The following is a 20351-nucleotide window of genomic DNA, read 5'->3' as shown; positions in this document are numbered from 1 at the left end:
TATATTAGGTCACATCCTGAATGGGTACATATGATTATTAGGTAGGTATTATTATATGATTAGATACAAATGTGCCATGGTCTGAGGCAAACAACCAACCAATCAACCAATCGATGTCCGCCGAAAAGAATGCCGCGAGCCGCCCCCCCCCCCCTCCCCCACATCCCCGCCCCTGCGGGAGAGAGGCCGCAGGTTTTGTCGCATTTTCCGCGGTAGAGGTGAGGGCAAACAATTATGCGCGATTTCTCCTGGCGCGTAGCTTCGGTGATAGTGAACGGATTTTCATAATGCTTGCAGGGGGGATTGCTGGGACAATAGGTAAAGGTGGTAAGTGACTGGACGATGTCCAAGATTAGCATTCAACTAAGTTTTGGTTTCGGTTGTGTGAAACAACATGCTTGACATCTGACGTTATTGTTGGATGGGCATTCTCGATACCTCAATAATCGCCATACCGAGGTTCTGTCGTGTTGTCGGCTGTAAAATGCCTCAGATAAGCCTACCAAGACGCTTGCAATCATAGCAAGCACTAGCTGAGGCCTTGGCAGTGGATGAACGCCTTCGGCGTCACCGTAGACGCTCAAATTCCGTGCCCTTTTCCCCCACTTTTATAGCTTGCCTGACTCATGTCTGTAACGTAAAAAGAGTGTTCGCATCAAGCCAAGGATCGGATAATTCGGGACTGTGCCCACTGCCCAGAAGCAGTTGGTGCTTATGGAAACAGCACGCCAACGAGAACTCGCTAGCGCGTCAGTGTCTGTCCGTGCGCGTCGTGCGAACTCGCTTGTGGATTAATGAACGTTACGGCCGAAAAATAGTGATTTCAGCATAGAAAACATCGGCCGAAAACGATGAAATCAACCTGCAAAAAAGGGATGTACCCTCGGGGATTCGAACTTCCGAGTTGCAAAATAACACACTAGTACTCCGGACCACTCGGCAGCGAGCGAGCGCTGGTAGTGTTGGAAATATAAGACATATAATATATAACCAGTAAACATTTTTATTTAGTCTTCCCACTCAAGCAGCTTAGATGCCTATTTGTTGTATAGCACTCGTCACTAAGCATCCTCGAAATCGCCACAATATCTCTCTTCTGGCAATTGCATCTCTTAGATGAAAAACAGTTCGCACGTGTTTGGTCGTGCTGCTGACCGCTGTGCTTGTTCAATCAGCGCAAAAAAGTGCTTCTTGCGCCCGAGTTTTACGCTGCACGGTAAAAGGTTCAGTTGATTTTATTTTCTTATTACATAAATCAACTTCGCTGACTCTTCTCCCGCCTTCAATCTGCCATATATTTTCCTGATTGATTGATTGTAGGGTTTAACGCGCCGACGCAACGCAGGCGATGAGGCGCGCCGTAGTGGAGGGCTCGGGATTAATTTTGGCCACATGGGGATCTTTTACGTGCGCCTAAATCTCGTACACAAGGGCGTTTTTGCTTTTCGCCTCCATCAAAAAGGCGGCCGCCGCGGCCGGGAATCGAATGCGCGACCTTGTGCTCTGCAGCGCAACGCCTTGGCCACTTAGCCACCGTGGCGGGTTCATATATTTTCCTACTAGCGCACCCGTCAACGAAGCGTCGTATGTGCAGCAGCGCTTTTGCGGAGCAACCTAAACTTAGGGCTTGATACAGTGTACAATTTAACAAAATAAAGAAAGGCACATTCTTCCTTTCAGGAACGTGTCATGGATTAGTTTCAACTGAGGGAACGAATTGCGACGACCCGTCGGCGGCCGGCGGAATAAAATCAGCGCTCGGCCGACTGAATCTCTCGGTAGGTCGGCGAGCCGTGCAGTAGTGCAGTCAAGTCAAGTATGTTTTTCCTGACGTTACACGAAATCGCCACAGACAATGGGCGAGGATGCAGAGAGGAGGACAATATTTTCGAATTGATTTTTCTACTAAATAAATTTGCGTAAATGCACTCAGAGTGGTCGAAACATGCCCTAGGGACTCCGGACTACAATTTGCGCTAGTAATCCAGCAATGTTCGCAAGTCACTTCAGTGTCCCATTGAGAACTCTGGCCTTCTTTAGCAGGTGCTTCCTTTCTTTTCATGGGCTTGCTTTGATGCAAACGCGCACAACCGTGCCACTTCCGGTTTTTTTACTCTTATACTCTAGCCTACTACCGGGGTAACATAGATCCTTGTGGGCTCCTTTTGACAGAACATAAAACTATTTGGCACAGAAATCACTTTATTGCTTCATTGAAACGGCACGTACGCTGACAAAACTCTAACAGTCACGCCACAAGATAAATGCTCAAAGTGTAGACACCGTCGCATTCGATTTGTCGACACTCGCCAGCGCATGTCTCCGCGTTGTATGCTCCTTCGCCGTTTGTTTATTGTTTTGAAATTATAGCGGAACATAAGTTCGCCCCAATATGCTTGTTGTTCTTAGCAGAACCCGGCGCCATCGTCGGCTACGTGACAATATCTCTGCTATTATCCCCGACCCTCAATCTACAATCGTAGGAAGATTATTTGTGTGAATATTTATTAAAACACACCGTAAATCTCCCGCAGTACGGTCTTTCTGCAGCTTAGAATACCCTCCCCCTCCACACCTAGTTGCCTGCTTATGTTAGTTTATTATTTGTTATCTATTACAAATCCCCCGAGGATTCGCTCAGATGAAGTATTTTTATAGTTATTTTATTTATGGTTAGAATTACTGTCCGTACATTGAAGACTCATTTCTAGACAAAACGATTGCTTTGTTGTTTGAATTGGGTATTTTTTCTTTTACTTTGTGTCGTCTACTCTCATGTAATAGCTGTTTCTAATGACGTGGTATGCCATAGCTACTATAGTTTACTTTCTTTATCACACTTGCTTCTACCGCCTGTATATATGGCGTATAGGATATTCTGCTCTGTATTCTGAAAATACATCCATGTCCTACTATAACTTCAGAAGGGTCAGTGTGCGTGTTGAAAAAGTAAACTGAAAACAATGAAGCGTTCATGTGTAAAATAAGGATCGGTTCCGCAAGTTGTTTAGCTCATCTGTCAACCCCCTGGCACTCTTTGTGTCGAAGCTTACTAAACTAATCAAACTCAAACAAAACACCCCAGACATCCAGTCTGAAATTTCACAACCTCTTGCAAGTGGGAGTCAAGAAATAGTTTTTTAAATTTTGCGTTGTTTGAAATGCAGGAAAATATTAAAAACTTTCCTACCTCTTCAGCGTGAATAGAGCCTGAAATTTCAATTTTGATATGTTTTTGTGTGTTGCACACATCATTTTTTGTAGGCATTGCTAAGAGAAAAGGAGATGAATACTGATTACAGTCAGGCTGAGATTGAGGTTACCATCAATGCTTGCATTCCACAAATAAGATTTTAGTTTTAACATGAATCTAAGGACAACACAACAAAAGTTTTCAATCAGAGTTTACGAAAACAAGATTAGAAATATTTTAAAGACAGGTGCGATAAGTCTAGCGTATGGCCTCTGTAGCGCTAAGTCCCTACAAGAAATGTCACCGACTCTATAGAAGCTCCCTTTGCAGAGATAAAATAAATTATTTAAAATACACAGTTCTCAAGTCTTTCACCTCATCAGAAATTTCTCAAAATGATCGATTGTCTATTTATTTATAGCAAAAATTGGCGCGGCTGGCACTAGTGGTGCAAAGCTGGATAAACCACAGAGCCCGGGGTCGACCTAGCTTCCTCCCATACTGACAGCGGATGCCAAGAGATGGGGAGCACACGGATCCCAGCAGTGCAAAGTCTTTTGGAACGCAAAGCAACACTGGAACACTGTAAAGCAAAGAACAATAAAGTGTGTAAAGTGTTTTATTCAGTCATCGTCTTTCTCTTGTAGCGCTTCGTCGGCCCGCTGGAGCTCTGCTTCTTCATCAGCTCGGATGCGCGGCATGTACTCAAAGCCACGTGCTCCGTTGTTCGTATTGCAATGTGTCAAGATAGTGCATTGTGCCAGATTAACATACATGACTGTTTCCAAAAATCTACGTTGATACATTTTTGAGAATAAGCATTCCTAATTACATGTTATAAATACGTAGATTTCTGCAACACTTGTCAGATGACACGTATTTTGTATTTGTTTATACGATGACAGCTCAACGTGATGACCCGTAAACTAGAACTTTGTGAACGTGCTAAAAACATTCAATGGGAGTAGATTGCAAAGTATATTTATCATGTCTCCTTTGCTGTCTCTAAAACAGGCTCAGCATATACTACAGGACGTGAGATGGTGCTGGGCATACGATAAATATAGTTTATATATAGTTTTATGTATAATTTATATATACGTAACTTATACTGATAATAAAATTCATAAACAGGTGCACATCGGCCAAGGAGAAAGTAATAATTGTTAGGTGGCAGGTGTGGGTTGCCTCTCGTGTGGTGGCAGTAATTGGCGCCAAGAAACTGTTTCTGGGGCCTGTAGCAAGCAAACACCAACTGTGCGTTGTGCTTGTACAAGGTGTTCCACTCTTTGTGTGGCTATATTTCTCTAGTGCCACTTGTAGCCGAGCACTCAGAAGAGCTACAAGATGGCCTAGCGAGCCCGAAAAAATGTTTTGTATTTGAGGCGTTTCCTTATACTCTGCTATAGTGCAAATATATACTCTGCTATAGCGCTATTGGGCTCGTTAGTTTGCCAAATAAAATAAAACGTATCGTGTTAGCGAACATCTACAAAGTGAAAAGAGGAAGAAGCGCACGCTTGCGTATCTGTGTTCTCTTCTTCACTTAGTCTTGTGTGATGTCTAACAAACCTCAGGGACTATAGATTACATGTAAGGAGCACCTCAGCTAAGCCATGCATTCTGTCACGCGCGTGCATTTTCTGTTCAACAAAACGCCGCAATTTACAGAGCTTTCATTTCCTACTGTTAAACTGATTTTCAAGTTCAGGGCTGCACCTGAGCATGGCGACGAAGGGCGCAGTGCGTTAAAGCCCAACTGCACTAAAATTTCACCCTGGCTAAATGCCTTTGAAATGTGTTGTAGGTACCATGAGAACTACTGCGACGCGAGCGGTAGCTCTGTGCAATGCGTAGTTATTCAGTTTCGGGCACTCAAAATAACGCCCTTGCAGACGACAAAGCACCTGCCGGCGTGTCGCGCAAATAGCCATTTAGCGGAAGTGACATGCGAGCCGTCAAGGCCGATCGGCCTGCCTCGCAGCGGGAGAATCTAGGAAACTCGTATTTCGCGCCGGTACGCCTGGCTTTCGTGGCTCCGAAGAAGCTTCGCTAACCGTACGCTTCTCTCCTTTTCGAGTGTCATCGCGACACCATGCCTACGCAGTGTGCTGCTGTCGGAGCGCACGAATAGTGTCGTGCTTGAGGGACAAGCGGTCGCTTTTCCTCGCGCCTCCCATACCCCGCACGAGCGCGCTCACACTCTCCTCCTGGCTGGCCGAGCCGGCCGCGTCGGCCAGTCCGCACAGCTCGCGCAGTTAGGCCAGGCTGTCTGGCCCACTGAACTCCACTATCAGTGGTCTGGCCGCTCGCGCCAACGGCTTATACGTCATGTCCGCCTGCCCGTAATGGCCGCGTTTTGCCCAGTTTTGTTTTCAAAATGGTCGATTTTTGCTGGTCGCTTGCGGCGGAATTACTCACATTTTAGGCGTCATACTTCGTACATCGCGGTCTTTTTAGTCATACTACGCAGGAACACTGATTTCGCGCGGTCGAAATTTTGTGTGCAGTAGGCCTTTAAATGGACTATCATTCAACCCAGTTTAATACAAATTTTCCACTGCGGCTGCCATTCTCAGAAATTTCTGAGTAAAACCCAGTCATCAGTGTATAGTTCTGAACGGGCGCGCCATCTGATACAGATTCTTTCTTGCGTACATTTAAAGGAATTTCCTGTCGGCTTCCATCTGTAGGAATTTTGGGAGTACAACTGCAAAAACGCGTTTCCAGAATTGAATTGCCGCCAAAAACGGTTACACTTTCTGCCTCGTGGCTGTACGCACGGTGCAGCGCTGGCCGAATGAATGCGCACTTATTTGCGGTGGTATCCCTCTAGATCGTGTTCGTCCCAAAACAAAACTTGGGTGGCATTTCATTTCCCAGGAAAGGACTGAAAGAATCTCGAACTACGTATGGGCCTTTCTTACCTACCCCGACACTTTACTCGCACAGTTTATAGATCTGAGCCACGTCTGGATCCTCAAGACAAAGGGCGTGACGGTGACAGAACATCTCCCCCAAATTTTTGAAGTGCTATATGTTTCTTATTGTGCACCATTTAGAGCACGTCACTACCTTAATAATGGTATAATCTTGAGCTTCGATTATACTATATTCACGCTTCTTTTTATCCCCGACGGGTCACGGTTAAATTTTAAACCGGACCTTTATTTTAGTGTGTCAGAAATCATTACCTCGGAGTCCTGTGTGACCCCGTTTTAAGTTAAGACCAATTTAGGGGCTCGCCTTGTCATCGTAGCTCGCTCGCTGGAATAGAGCCACATGGGGTTCCGTCGTCGCGGGGTAATCCACAGGCTTCGAAAGCCAAGCGGTGTATATCATCATAAGCGTTCGAAACTCCTGAACCGGTGGCGCTTGTCATACATCTGACTGTTGCTTAGCGCAATGAAAACTGTACGTCCGTTTCAGGCAGAATATACGGACTTAACCGTCAGTGCTCGCCCTCGTTTAGGTAGGAACGCACGTTGAATTATGTTTTACGACAGTAAGCACAGAAAAACGTGGCAGTGCAAAGCCAGCACGTGCGGGAGGAAAAGCAAACGCACAAAGAAAAGAACTCCCGCTGCCGCAGTTTCAGGCAGGGGGTGTGCGAGCACTTCAAAGATGGGAAATTTGAATTGCATTGGGGGTAGCAGTGAGCGGCTAATGGAGCTACAGCTTTTTATGGCGAATCACTGCTCTCCACTTCCAACAACTCTCACATTGAGTGGAATGTTTTTAATTGTTTTAGTACGACATTACACTGAGCAATATAACTAACAGATCGGTTTTAGTGAAACTGAAAATTAACGAGGACATTGTTTGACCGCACGCTCTCTGGTTTTTACTAAAGTGAGCTTCATTGCTGTCAGTGTCGCCGTTTTTTCGCAGAATGCCCTGCATGAAAGCTAACTTTTTGTGGGGATGATTATGAACTATCATGGCTGAATTGAAAGAAAAAATCAACAACCCCTCGGTTATAGGAAACCGATGGGAAAACGCGCACATGTAGTCATTGAGTTTGTCTTTTGATCGCTGAGTTTTATCACGACGATGGTGGAACACGAAGCTTTCTTGTGACGGATTCTTTGGTTGTCCAATCCCTACTAACGTGGTGCGTAGCCCCGGAATAAAACATACTCGCACTGTGGGATTGCCTAGAGTAAGGGATAGACATCTTGTGGTTCGTTGAGAGGTGGAGCACGCTCCTTTGAGCAAGGTCAGGGCTAGAGGGCACGCGAGCGCGCCCATGCTTGTCGGGAGAATCCGGAGTTTTGTTTCACCAAAACGATAGAGGCCAAGCGACGTCGAGAAAATCGTGAGGTTCGCAAGCGGAGCAATGAGCTTCGATAGATCCGCCATAACAGACGCAACGGTAAAGTAGCGAATAATGCGACACCAGCACCAGCCCAAATACAGAATAGCCATCGTCGTTATTGCCGATGAAAAGGAACCCCAATTAGACCTTTTCAGAAGTTACAAGTCAGTTCAAGTGCCAGTTCCTCAAACAAGACTCCATAATACCGTCCCAAGTGTGCGATAGACTGTGGCACGACGACCAAGTGTCGCCACAGTCATGCATATGTTCTAATAATCAGCGCAACAAGACGATCGACATGATTCGGCAGCAAAACCCTCAGTACAGAGATCCCATCGCACTTCGAGTGTGTGGCACTTCAAGGACTTGTTGACGCACGGCAAGCACACTGAGTCGAGTCAGGATGGCCGAACATATGAGTGTCTACCCCAGCAATCATAAGGCAGTAGTGTGTAAATGTAAAGAATTGCCTTTTCGAAGTGATCCAAACAAGTTAGGACTGCCAGAGTTAACAAACGTGTGTTTATGTTCTCACATTACTTGAAACAAGTCAACTACCCCTCTGTCTAAGGATAACGATGGGAAAACGCGAAGCTTTTGTTCGTATACCCGCGTCAGACCCGCGGAACCAGCGATAAATTCGAGCCAAGCAAACGACCAAACTCCTTCATGAAACGACAAACTCAAAAACAAAAGCTTTGCGTTTTCTTGTCGTTGTCGTGAGACACAGCGTTAGTTGATTGCGTTGACAGCCTGCGTAAAACAATCCCAGGAATATTTCTGACTGCACTAATGCATACTATCACCGACCTCAAGGGCTCACGTGTCCCCGATGAAGTCGGCAATATTTATTCTTTTCTCCCGTACACGCGGACAGCTTCAGCTCGCGCACCCTTCTGGGAAGCAACTACCTCTTCCATGACAGCGCGCGCAGTCAAAACACAAAGGAAACAGCAGAACTATGCGTACAGGTTCAGGCATAAAAGAGGTTGGTACACCACGCCCTCAAGGGGGGATCTAACAGGAAATGCGAGAAATAGGCCGAGAAGTTGACCAGCTACAAGCAATAGGACAGCCATGGCCGAAATGACGTCGTTTAGGCCATGCCAGGGGTTCATAATGAGGACGTTTGAAGAGAGCACGGTTGGTTTTTCCGCGTCTTTCACAGTGATTGGTGCGCTTACCGCCTAACGTGCACGTGTAATATTTGGCGCAGGTATTCCTGGCAGCGTAATCTGAACGTCGCCCAGGTATACTTGCACTGCCGAAAGAGTGTAGCAGAGTCCCTTCAATAAATACGTTAACCACTCCCTTTTTTGTCTGACACATCCATATTAATATTAGTAGAAAGGACAAATTAGATTATGCTAGAAGTGTATGCTCGAGGCTCCCGACGTTTCTCTTACCCTAGTCATACTTGGTTTCTGCGGAAAAAGGCGCAGTTTTCTCGTCCATGCCACAATCCGTTCACCGAAATTACACAGCCATGCTAAACAGAATGATCTTGCAAACTTCAACGACACTCGAATCTACTGCGTCGAATCAATGACGTCGAATCAATGACGTCGAATCAATAGCGTCGAATCAACGCTAACGCGGGAACTTCCCTGGCCATGAAATATCACATTGATTTCAATTATCTTGCTGACATCTGAAGTTGTTGTGAGTACCGAGAGAAAATGTGGAAGAAATTTACGGCATCTTGGCGTGTCTTATAGTTCTCCGCTTAGATGTGTCTGCCTAACACGCGAATTATTTGGCGGATAGGTGCCCAACCTTTTTACCTAAAGTTGGCCTTGCGTAGAAGCGGCTCTACTTGACAGTTGTAAGACAACGCAGACTGTTTCATTGTGTGTTTCGGGCAGTCAACAAACAATGTGTGACGTCAGCTGCGCAGCCACACATTAGGCACATAGTCGATACGTTAAATTTCACCATGTAGCGACACCATCGTCACCATCCCAATCATTGCCACCATCACCGAAAGTATTGGCCCCCCGCTCCCCACACAACACGGTTGGCACCCATCTGGAAGGGCTCCCAGTTCTACGCTGATCGTCCTCGCCACGGCACGGCCAGCGCAACTGAAATAAACATGGGCTCCGACACACTACCTCGTCGACCGCCTATAACCTTACAAATTATAGCCCTCACTAACACTGAATTACTAAGAGGGACACACTGTGCCCGGTATTCGAGCTTTTGAAGGGAACACACCTCTCTGTGGTTGATAGGCCGCACATAGTTTTAAAGGGTGCGTATGTGTTTACATATTTTTTTTTGCTTGGGTGATGCACTGGGCACATGAACGCAGAGCAATATTCGGCAATATATGCAAGAATAGCTCTGCATATGTTCTAACTTATATGCTACCATTGTATGGGCTGGCTTGCATATGTTAAGACAAGTTTATTGTATATATACTCTAACATTTTTAGGTTTCGGGAGGTAAAAGTACGCTAGGGATAAGTATCACTGCATATTTGGATGTGCTAAGCTTGTTCAAGTTCGGGTAAAGCGTGAATACCACCCAGACATATACCTGGAAGCTGTGGCGTAGCCACAATTCACTAAAGGGATTATTTCAAATAAGTATGACAAAGTGGGTATTTTTTATACAATTGTCAATTTTACACTCGCAGAAGAGACACCACCATGTCTATTACCAATGTACTTACGTGCGGACACATTGACAACCCAATTGCCTCCGCCGTTATCCATTACTTGTGGAAGACACTGCGAGGTAAATACAAAGCAGTTATATAACTACCTTTCGAAGGTAGGTAGTTTCAAGAAAATATGGTGATCATAAATCTTTCGCGCCAGAACAGTTAATGGTTAATAATTCTCTCCCCCCCAAAATCAGAGGGAATAAAAATGGTGCCAATAGGAAATGCACAACCACGCCTGTTGTATGAGCAGTTAACGCCAATAACGAGGTATAACAATCTAGTTTCCTTCTCGGAAAGGTGAAAATATATTTGTGTTCATTTGCTAGATTTTATAACGTCGCTCCTCATACAGGGACGAATCATAATATAGCATCTGACCACCGACAATAGCACGCCTTGTTTGCACAACTCGTCCGGAGTAACTGTTACTCAATTGTTTCCCTGTCGGGTGGGAGCATGACACCAATCTTCTATCAGGGGTAGCTAGCGTATCTTTGTAATTGAGTGCTAAAGAGGCCTGGTGTCTGTGTTGCCCAGTATAAGCAGCAATCGATACACGCATCTACTGGCCGTGATTTTGTTGCACGCTTTAGGTTCGGATACAGGCTGTATCAAAGGCTGTATCACAGGCTGTACAGGCTGTATCACGGTAGCGCAGCCCTTTACCCGATGGCTTAAAAAGCTTCAGAGAAAGAGGGGAATTTTTACTGGGAGACAACGCCATTTGACCATTCCATGAAAAGAGGATCCCTGCGTTTCGCCCAGGAGAGTGGCGGGCCGTCAGAACTTATCTATTAGAAGGAGCGAGGGCATATTTACGGGGTTTGAGAACTGGTCAGCCAAGTCATGGTACCCCAGCACCACTTCACACAGAGAGACGGTTGAACTGCCACAGGGGGCAATTCTAGGCTAACAATAGCAACAGAGTGGTTTGGATGTTATTTGGATAGTATCTCTTGGGGGAGAAACAGCGAAAATTGTCTGACAGGATTCCGGCAAATTCAACAGCGCTTTCTATACCACTCTGGCGGGTGAGACGGACGTTGTGTCATTCTTTGCATTTGCCCCGCAGTAAAACGCATATTTGAATACTTTTCTGCGCAGACTGTTTGGCTGGAATGTGAGCGTTCCAGACGTTAAGCAGCAAATTTAAGGGATGACATTTGCTTGTGGACTCATACGTTACAGGTGTACTCGCCTCATCAACCACATCGTGTGACCGACGACACAGCAAAAAGCCTACAGGTCGGACTTGTAGGTGCTGAATACTGTGCAAACCATCGGGTAGAGCTACAATCTGTGTCGCCACATTAAGAGCCGCTTTCTGGCTACTAGCGGTGTCCTGACAACTAGCGGGACTCCTGTTGCTGATCCCTCCTTTTGATGCAGGAATGATGTACAGTTGATTTGTGTAAAGAAATGTAGGCGCAGACACTTTCAATAACCTTGGCTGCGAAAATAAGCACCATTGCTATCGCGCCAATATCGCCACAAACTGCATTCCGGACTGAAAAACGACATTTTTGGGCGCTTCTCTTTAACATAAAAGACGACAAAAACAACACTGTAATTCCACCGCTTGTACCACTGCCCATGTCACTTTGCGAGCACGTCATACCCAATTGAGTGGCCTTCTGGTCATGATAATACATAGTGAATAGCTCGCATCGTCATTCTTGACTTCGAAATATTAAAAAAAACGGATGGGGATCAGAGGCGAAGAAGAGAGGGCCTGCCTGGAACCGATAAACCAGACTACTAAAGCTTAATGTTGGAAGCTTCACAGCCCTGGTTCTTCTCCGAGAAAGAAAGCACATGAACGAGGCATACAGCACCCTTCTGTGTATGCCTTGTTTGTGTATGCCGTGTTTGTGTTCCTCGAGCCCTAAGAAAAAAAAAGCTCCGAGAAGCCAAAATCGCTAAACTGATTTGAATCGGTCGCAAAGAGCAGAGCGTAGCGTTTATTTACGCACTAAAAGCAAAGAGAATAGAAGAAATCGTACCAGATGAAAGATAAAAAGACTCGGACGAGCGGTACAAACCCCGCACAATCCGCCGCACGTGTTTCCCAGTAAAAGTTTCGTTGAAAGTGCTACCTTGATCGTAATGTACCGAATTTTTCTTTAAAATTGTCTTATTATTTTGTTCATTCCGAGCTCTAAACACAATTTGTTGTCATTATGACCACTTTTTTTGCTTCGTCACAAGCCAATTTCAATGAGTGGGAAAATTCGGCGGCGGTTCTGGTGGTTCTGGCGGTTCAAGCCATTCTGGTGAGCAAAGCCTGCTACGGGGCTCTGTGCTTCCGTCTCACGAAAAGTGAGACGGAACAGCGCGAGACGCTTTACACGGCAGCCCTTCGTGTCATCACGGGGCTTCCCCAACACACGAAGGTCACTGAGCTGTACCGCTATGCTGGCCTTCCTACTCTCGAAGAAACGGTCCTTGCCCGGTGCCGAGGAGTCTCCGATCGCCACGAGCTCACACCGCAAGGGCGCCGATTACTGACCGCTGATGGCCGTATCGCAGCGGCGGACACGCCCTTATACAGAAGCATATCCCGCCATGGGAGGACACGCTTGTTACAGCGTAACAACCTGCACATTCTAAAACTAAGCGTCGGAGGCACATGTCGCAGCGGACCTCGCTGGTTGTAGCCGGTGCTACTTCTCGGAGCACTTCAACACTCGAGATAGTTGTGGACGCGTCTTTGCCGGCCGAGTCCTGTATGGCGGCAGTAGCCGCTGTGTCGAACTCCGATGAACTCCAAAGCATTCGACTAATTTCGCTGGCCGCCGACCCCGATATAACGGAACTTAAGCTTTTTGCCATAGAGGAAGGATTCACCTTGCACGCCAGGTTGTCACCGATCATCCAGAACGGCGTTACGACCGGGTGGAAATATTGACGGACTGCACTGAGGCACTGAAATGGCTCATTGATCCACCCAGGAAAAACAGCACCGCCCGCGCTATCAAGCAGAAATGCGAGGAACTTAGGGCTGATTCTGGAGTACTGGTAACGGTACGCTGGATTCCTGGCCATCAAGGGCACCCAGAAAACGACAAGGCTCATGAACTTGCAAGCGAGCCTTCTTTATACCGTTCCCAGTTCATGCTGCCTGTAAGACCATATACGCTGCTTACTGATCCAGATGTGGAGCGCCGCCGTCGACGTAATCACAGGAGGCAGGAATTGGCCACTACTATTCCCCCATGCGGCGACCCCACACCCCCTGGTCTACCCTGAGGTGCTCAGGGGTTCCTCAACCGGGCGCGGTCGGGGTACGCATATACAGATGACGTGGTTTCTCGATGGCGGAATTACGCTCCCCAACCTACAGCCCACCTCTCTAACAGTGGTTCCGCTGCAACGTTTCCTAAACCAGTCCGTTGCTTTGCCTGCAACACAGAAGTGACCCCCAGAATCCGCCATCTCGTCTGGGACTGTGGGGTATTCGATCGGCTTCGCGCCAAATATCGTCCCGCCTGGGTCCTCTCCTATGAGAACTGGATCAGGCCACGTGATCGACACCAAGCTACGTTGGCTGCGTTGTGGCACTTCGTTTGCGAGGCAGCCATGGCCGGACATTATTAACCCCCTCCTATAAGCCTGCGGCCTCGAGCCATCCAAATAAAAATATTTGTCTGTCTGTTCTGACGTACTAGCCACTGTTATACTTGGAGCCATCGTAGTCTCGCCAACTACTGCGAGGCAGGACTTTGCAGGGACTCGAGGGGGGAACTCAATGATAGTGCACAATTCGCAGATCCGATGCTCAGAAGGAAACTGACGTAAAACGAAGCTTCAATTGTGTTATAGTGAAGTTTAATAAAACCGGAGTTTTGCATTTTAAAGTTTTATTGTGCCTTAATTGCTAAGTTGGTTTTGCAGAGCGGCGGGCAGTGGCGTTTGCGCCGAGAAGTGCAGGACCTAAAAAAACGCTCAACGGCTGTGTTGTTCTTGCGAAGACCTCGATCGCACCATTATAACAAATCAAACATTACGCCTCACAACAGCTCTATTGACGCAAGAAGCAGCAGACATCCATGTAAACTCAGCCAACATAAGTGGTCTGATAAGGCACACTCGGCACCAGACACACATGGGATCTCTTACCATCGTTAATTCGTCATAAGAAGAAGAAACTTTATTAACATGAGGATGCCGACTCGGCCTCAGGGGGGGGGGGGGGGGGAGGCGGAATGGGTAGTGTGTTGCATAGTGCTTGCCAGTGAGGTCGAAGCATTTACTTCTCCATATGTTACTTTGCTGGTGAAGACGGCCTCGGTCAAAAGTTTGGTATCCATTGTTTATGTCTTGTTTATTTGCCTTCATATATGGCAGATAGAAGGGCGGCGGGAAAAAAGCTGCTCACAGGCAGCTTGACCAGCCAACAGTTCCTGTAGGCTCTTCTACTCGGTTGCTGATGCGTTTTAATATGTGAAGCTGTTGATGCCACGTTTTCTTGATTTGTTCAGCCCACCAACTGCAACCTCCATCCTCAGAGACAGGGATGCCAAGAAATTTTACCCACCTCTCCGGGTACGGCTTGTTGTGAACGTGCAAATTCAGGCGTTTAGGCGTTCCTATTTGTTGTGTGGCGCCAAACACCACATACGTACTTTTGTTGTCTGGCGAAGGCTGCATCCCAGTATGTTGGAGGGTGTCGGCGACACTATCGAGTTCAGTTTGTGTAAGTACCTGCACTTGCTAATGGTTTATTTCCGTCTTGCGAGGGTCAATCCAAATCGTAATATTGTCTGCATATATCGTTTTTTTAATGTGAGGTTTTGTCGGAGTTGCATAGCAATTTTTGACATGACAAGATTGGAAACACTTGGAGATAAAATAGCGCCCAGCGCTTCACCTAAGTGGTTGTGGGAGATATGAGGCTTCTCCTTACCCGAATAAATTTGAAAAGGGCGGTTGCATAAAAACTTTCTGACAAAATATGTGGGTCTCTGACGGATGTTAAATTTGTTCAAAAATGCCATGAATAAAGCGCGTGAAACTGGGTCGAACGCTTTGTTAACGTCAATAGTAATGAGTACTCCTGGATCTGACTTGATGAGCTGTCTACACTTTTTGCCAGTGATTGGTCGCACTAAGAGCAGGCTGTCATGAGTGGTGAGACCGAGCCGAGAACTGATTTGTGCGGGCTCGTTAATGGGTTCTCACCTGTCTCCAGAAAATAGGTGAAACAGGGTATGTACCTTGCGCTCCGTCAGCTTGCAGAGAGTCGATGTGAGTGAAAAAGGGCGAAGATTGGAAACGGCAGTCAAAAGCTTTCTAGGCTTTCAAGTTGGATGCACAACGGAGTGCTTCTACACAATTTTAAGTATTCCAGATTCCCATATTTTGTAATTTCTAGCAGCAACCGTTCTTTGGCTGCTCATGGAGGTTTCGGAGCATTTGCCATGTAATTTTGTCTTAGCCGTGTGAGCTCTTCACATTGGCAAGTTTAAGCATCATGTGCAGTTCTTGAATGATGAAGAATGTGTCCTCCGCTTCGGTTGATCTCTGTAAATTAGGCCGTAGACAGTCGATTCATAAGATTTGTCTTGGTGGATGAATGTTTAGACGGCAGCTCGTTCGAGTTCGTATTCGTCTATTCCCCGAGAAAGTAAGACGTTTTGTGTGGTGGTAGGGGATTTAGTTGTACCAAAGAATGCTTGGTATGTGTGCACCAGCTTTAGGGACAAGGTGGGCTTTTGGAATCTGCGCAGTGGTTAAGCCATCGAGTTCTTCTAAGGTGCTTGGCATACCTTCTAACTTGCGCTGTTTTTTTTAAACTTTGAATAATTCTTTAAATTGTTTTCCGTTGCGGATGCATTGAAGGTGGAGGGGCTCACGGGCCACCTAAAGATTGATCAAGCGTTTGTCAGGTGTCAGAGTGTCGTCCATGAAGGGGAAATGTCTGCTCGCATGCTTGACCGCCCGGGGTGATTTAGTTGCTAACAGAAACGGTTGCTGGTATTCCGCAATGCGGAAGCAAAAGCGTTCCCAGTCTACCATTGTGCGCTGTGATTGGCATCGAGGGGCTGAGTCTGCCAATTTGATACATATATGGTACTTGTCCGACCCCATGGTGTGTGCTCCGCAGCGCCATTCGCGAACTACACTTTTTGCGGCCGAAGTGAGATCGAGTATAGGGTCTGTTCGATTTAAGTGAAGGCCGTGACAGGTGGGGTATGGAAGGTGGTTTTAAAGTTCCAGACCTGCTCTTGTAGTGTTCACAACGAGTCCTTGGACATTAAGGTCCGTTGGGCTCTAATGTCAAGGCAGTTGGTTAGCGTTGAAATCTCAACCAAGAGGAGATCGTAATGCGGGTATTGCTGGAGTAAATGGGGATGGCTGCTTTGAGAGAAATTAAGCCATATAAGCCGCAGGAAGTTGTAATTCTGACTGACCTAAAGCAGCACTACAACTTTTGTAGCATGTAATCCCCACGAAAAGCGCCTGTCAGCATTCCTTACGGCTTGCGCAAAAAGTCAGCGGCAAGGGTTTTCCTGTAGGGTTTCCATCGATTCCATTACATGTTGGTGTCATGGGCAATGAGCCGGCTGATCAGATGGCACAGAATGCGGTGCAATTTGCACCGACCGTTAAAGTTTTCTCCGATCCCTGGAACGGATTGAGGCAAACAGTCGTCGAAAATTTCAAGTCCTTTGGGAAACCGCTATAACCAGCTTTGCGTCACTTAGGGACTTACAAGATTTGAGGCAACATTGCTGTACCGCATTCGAACGGGCTCAGCGAAGACACACAATGGCTATTCAAGGTGGGGTTCGTGCGATCACCTTTGCGTTCGTCATGGGCAGTGATAGGGGATGTACCCCACAACGTAATGTGTTGCCCAGAACATGATGTCAAGCGGACTGCAATGCTCTCAGCGATTCGAAAGCTGGCATCCCCACACAGCACTCTGGACCACATCGTCGGTGCAAGGGACATTGGATGCTCCTCAGTGACGCGTCGCGTCTGCTTCCTTCAGGCGACGGAACGGGCAAACTCGTGGTGAAAGGACACTGCTATTGACTAATTAGGAGGAGCTGTGGCAGAGCAATTCCTGGCATATCCAGCCAGGCTAACCTCGTGGGATCCCACAAAACAACCACCACCACGTAAATCAGGGAGCCAAGAATAATCAGTGCCATATGTAGCTCGATAATTTGTTGTAGGACGGGCGTGATGAGGTGCGAATACACATCTCTTCTTGATAATAGTGCAGTGGACAGCAACCGCTTCCTGTATTTCCGTACAATAAGGAGACGTATGAACTTGGGTGTGGAGGGCTCGTTGTTTATATTAAAGATACTCTAAACTATGATTAGCAGAAAATTTTTCTCTTATCAATGAAGACAATGAAATCTTGACGACGCGTTTTGGGAAGACCACAATCAGTCTGGTGTACAGACCACCGCACGGACATAAGACAAAGTCTCTACAGTTTTTAAACAAAACGCTAGCATTGGTTACTTTCTGCAATGTTCCGTACATGATAATTGGCGACATAAATATTGATATGAAGACGGATGGCCCGTACAACCAAGAATTTCGGACAGTTCTATCAGCTTATGGGTTTACAAATTATATAACTTTACCTACAAGGCTCTCCAATCTAAGTGCCACTCTCCCTGATATTTGTGCAACAAAGGTAAGCTCGGATAGCGTTACAAGCGGAATAATTTCGTATGATTTAAGTGACCACCTTCCGGTGTTCTGTGTTCTTCCGTCAGGACCTAATCACAGTGAAGTGCGAACTCGGACCCGCCTTCGACGCAAAAAGAATACCGAGGTCCAGGAACACTTCTATAGATTAGTAGAACCGCCTGACTGGAGCTGCGTTTATAACCAAACCGATCCTGATGATGCATATGATATGTTTCTCGGGTTCTTGCGTACAAGCTACACTGCATCTTTCCCTTTACAGTGGCTCTCCCACCGGACCATTAAAAGTTGCCGAAAGCCATGAATAACCACTAGTCTTTACGAGAGAATCAAATTTAAAAATAAGTTATTTCATGACTTTGTACGTTCACGAGGACCTGCCGCATTTTTGAAGTAAAAAAATACAGAAATACGCTTACGTCGAACGTGAAAAAGGCAAAGAAAGATTATTACCCAAAGACCTTTCAAAGGATCTACGATAACAAACGCGAAATCTGGGAGGGAGTGAACGCTCTCACTGGGAAAAGTACAAGTAGTGTATGTACGAAGAAATAAAAGTAAACGATGAAGCTCTTGCAGGAAAGAGACTAGTCGATGCTTTCAACGCCCACTTTATAAATGCGGGCTCGTACAAAAGACCTAGCATTAGCGCAGACAACGCGTTAACAGATCACCCCGGTGTGCCTGAGTCCATCTTTGTGCGACCAACAGATGCAGCTGAGGTTGGAAACTTAATCCGCAAGCTTAAAACCAATGCACCATCTGGCATAAATAAAATAGGGCCCACAGAGTCCAAACTGGTATCAAGATTGATATGCGATGTTTTATCCTTCATTATTAACCTCACGTTAACCACAGGCATTTTTCCGAGACAGTTAAAACTGGCCAAAGTCACTGCTACATTCAAAGGTAGTGAACGTAACAACCTATCCAACTATCGTCCTATATCGGTGCTTCCAACTCTATCTAAAATATTCGAAGGCGTAATCCATGAGCGACTGACTTCTTTTTTCGACAAACATCAAAGAATAGCAACCAACCAATACGGCTTGCAACAGCATAGGTCAACTGAGCAAGCTCTGGCATATATCAAGGGAAAGATAATCGTAAATAATCGATAAACCACAAATTACATATTGTCCATCATTATGGGCATAAAACCTATAACTGCACTTGAAAGTCCCTCCTTCCCCCTCTAACTATAAACCTATACTACAAAACTGTGCACGCAGAAACCGGGAACCGGTTGTGTGTGCGTGCTTAGAAGTTACTCATGCGGTAGAAAATGTTATTGTTAAAGCCCTTTATCCACATAAGTAATATAAGCCCACGCCGGCGCAAAACGGGCAAGTTTTTGCTAATCCAGAAGAGATTCGCCGCTACTAGACGAGCAGGAACTTCAGGCAGTAACGGCGGTGGCAGCTGCTTTTCGTTGTTTTTGCGCCCAATCGCGCTTCTGTTCGGGCCGATAGTTTCTCTACTCTAGCTTTTCTTCCTCAAAAATAACGGCGTGCATCCGTCCCATATATTATTTAGGACATTGAAACCCCCCAGCTCTATTTTTCTGTACATACATGCGGTTGTTTCTCTTCCCTTAATACGCATCCTAAGGTCTTTGTAACACATACCGAGACACAAAGCACTCGGTTGAGAAGGACATCCGACAAAGCCCAATGATTCATGTCATTTCAACGTTTAAATACCCCACTACCACAACCGGCATTTCATCGGTAGCGGCATAAATCCTAGCTGTGGGTGCACGCCCCCTTCGGCCACCCGAAACCGTGCACGCATAAACTGGCAAGCGGTGACGCCGCATACTTAGGTAGTCGTGAAAGACACCGGCAAAAATGTCGCTCGGAAGGCCTTCCAAGCTGAAAAAGAGTTATGGGCTTAAGGCGGTGTTTCAACTGGGCAAGTGACGCTTCAACCGGGAGGATACGCAGCTTCATGGCGAAGTAGAATTCAAGCGGAAACAGTGGTGGCTACACGTTGAGCGTCGGTCACTGGTTTCGGTCGTTTTAGTGCGCAGCCATTGGGCAGCCGTTACCTCGATTCGCGGAGGCGGCGTCTGTTTATGTACACGTAACCAAGTGAGCCAACTCAGCTGCGACGGTTAAGCGAAAACAGAGGGGAGCGGCTGAAGAAGGGTGTAACCGACGCAGCACGCGCCGCTATGGCATCATCTCTCTCACTGCCTCGCCCTCAATCTTGTTTCATGAGTCGTCGCCAAAGAGCGCCCTGACACATTCCTCAAACGCTGGTCCGTTCTCCGATAGTCCAAACCACGTGACATTTGCGTGGAAACTTCAAACACGATTTGCAACAACAGCAGAGTAGCACGCGCTGCCGTGACTTCGCTGTCACGTGATCACTTGTTGAGACGCAGCAGATATGCGCCGTGACCGAGAAGAATGCTGCTCGCACTGCGGAAAAATTCCGTATTAGGAATATAGTAACCCTTACTCCATTTTTCACACCCATCCGTGGTTGT

General features: G+C 46.6%; 1 protein-coding gene across 1 annotated transcript in view; it reads right to left on the bottom strand.

Annotated features, from left to right (window-relative positions):
* Positions 1-20351, bottom strand: part of LOC144139130 (uncharacterized) — a 136633-nt gene that overhangs the window by 32806 nt on the left and 83476 nt on the right. The window contains exons 6-7 of the mRNA XM_077671584.1: positions 10190-10247; positions 3191-3270 (exon numbers count right to left, since the gene is read on the bottom strand). Of these exons, the coding sequence (XP_077527710.1) occupies positions 3191-3270; positions 10190-10247 (138 nt within the window). The remainder of the gene's footprint in view (positions 1-3190; positions 3271-10189; positions 10248-20351) is intronic.

Source organism: Haemaphysalis longicornis, unplaced genomic scaffold (assembly GCF_048455015.1).
Source record: "Haemaphysalis longicornis isolate Haplotype H1 unplaced genomic scaffold, Haemaphysalis longicornis Haplotype H1 scaffold_5, whole genome shotgun sequence".
Taxonomy (NCBI): Eukaryota; Metazoa; Arthropoda; class Arachnida; order Ixodida; family Ixodidae; genus Haemaphysalis; species Haemaphysalis longicornis.
The sequence above is the reverse complement of the archived record's forward strand: the minus strand, read 5'-3'. Positions and strand labels throughout refer to the sequence as shown.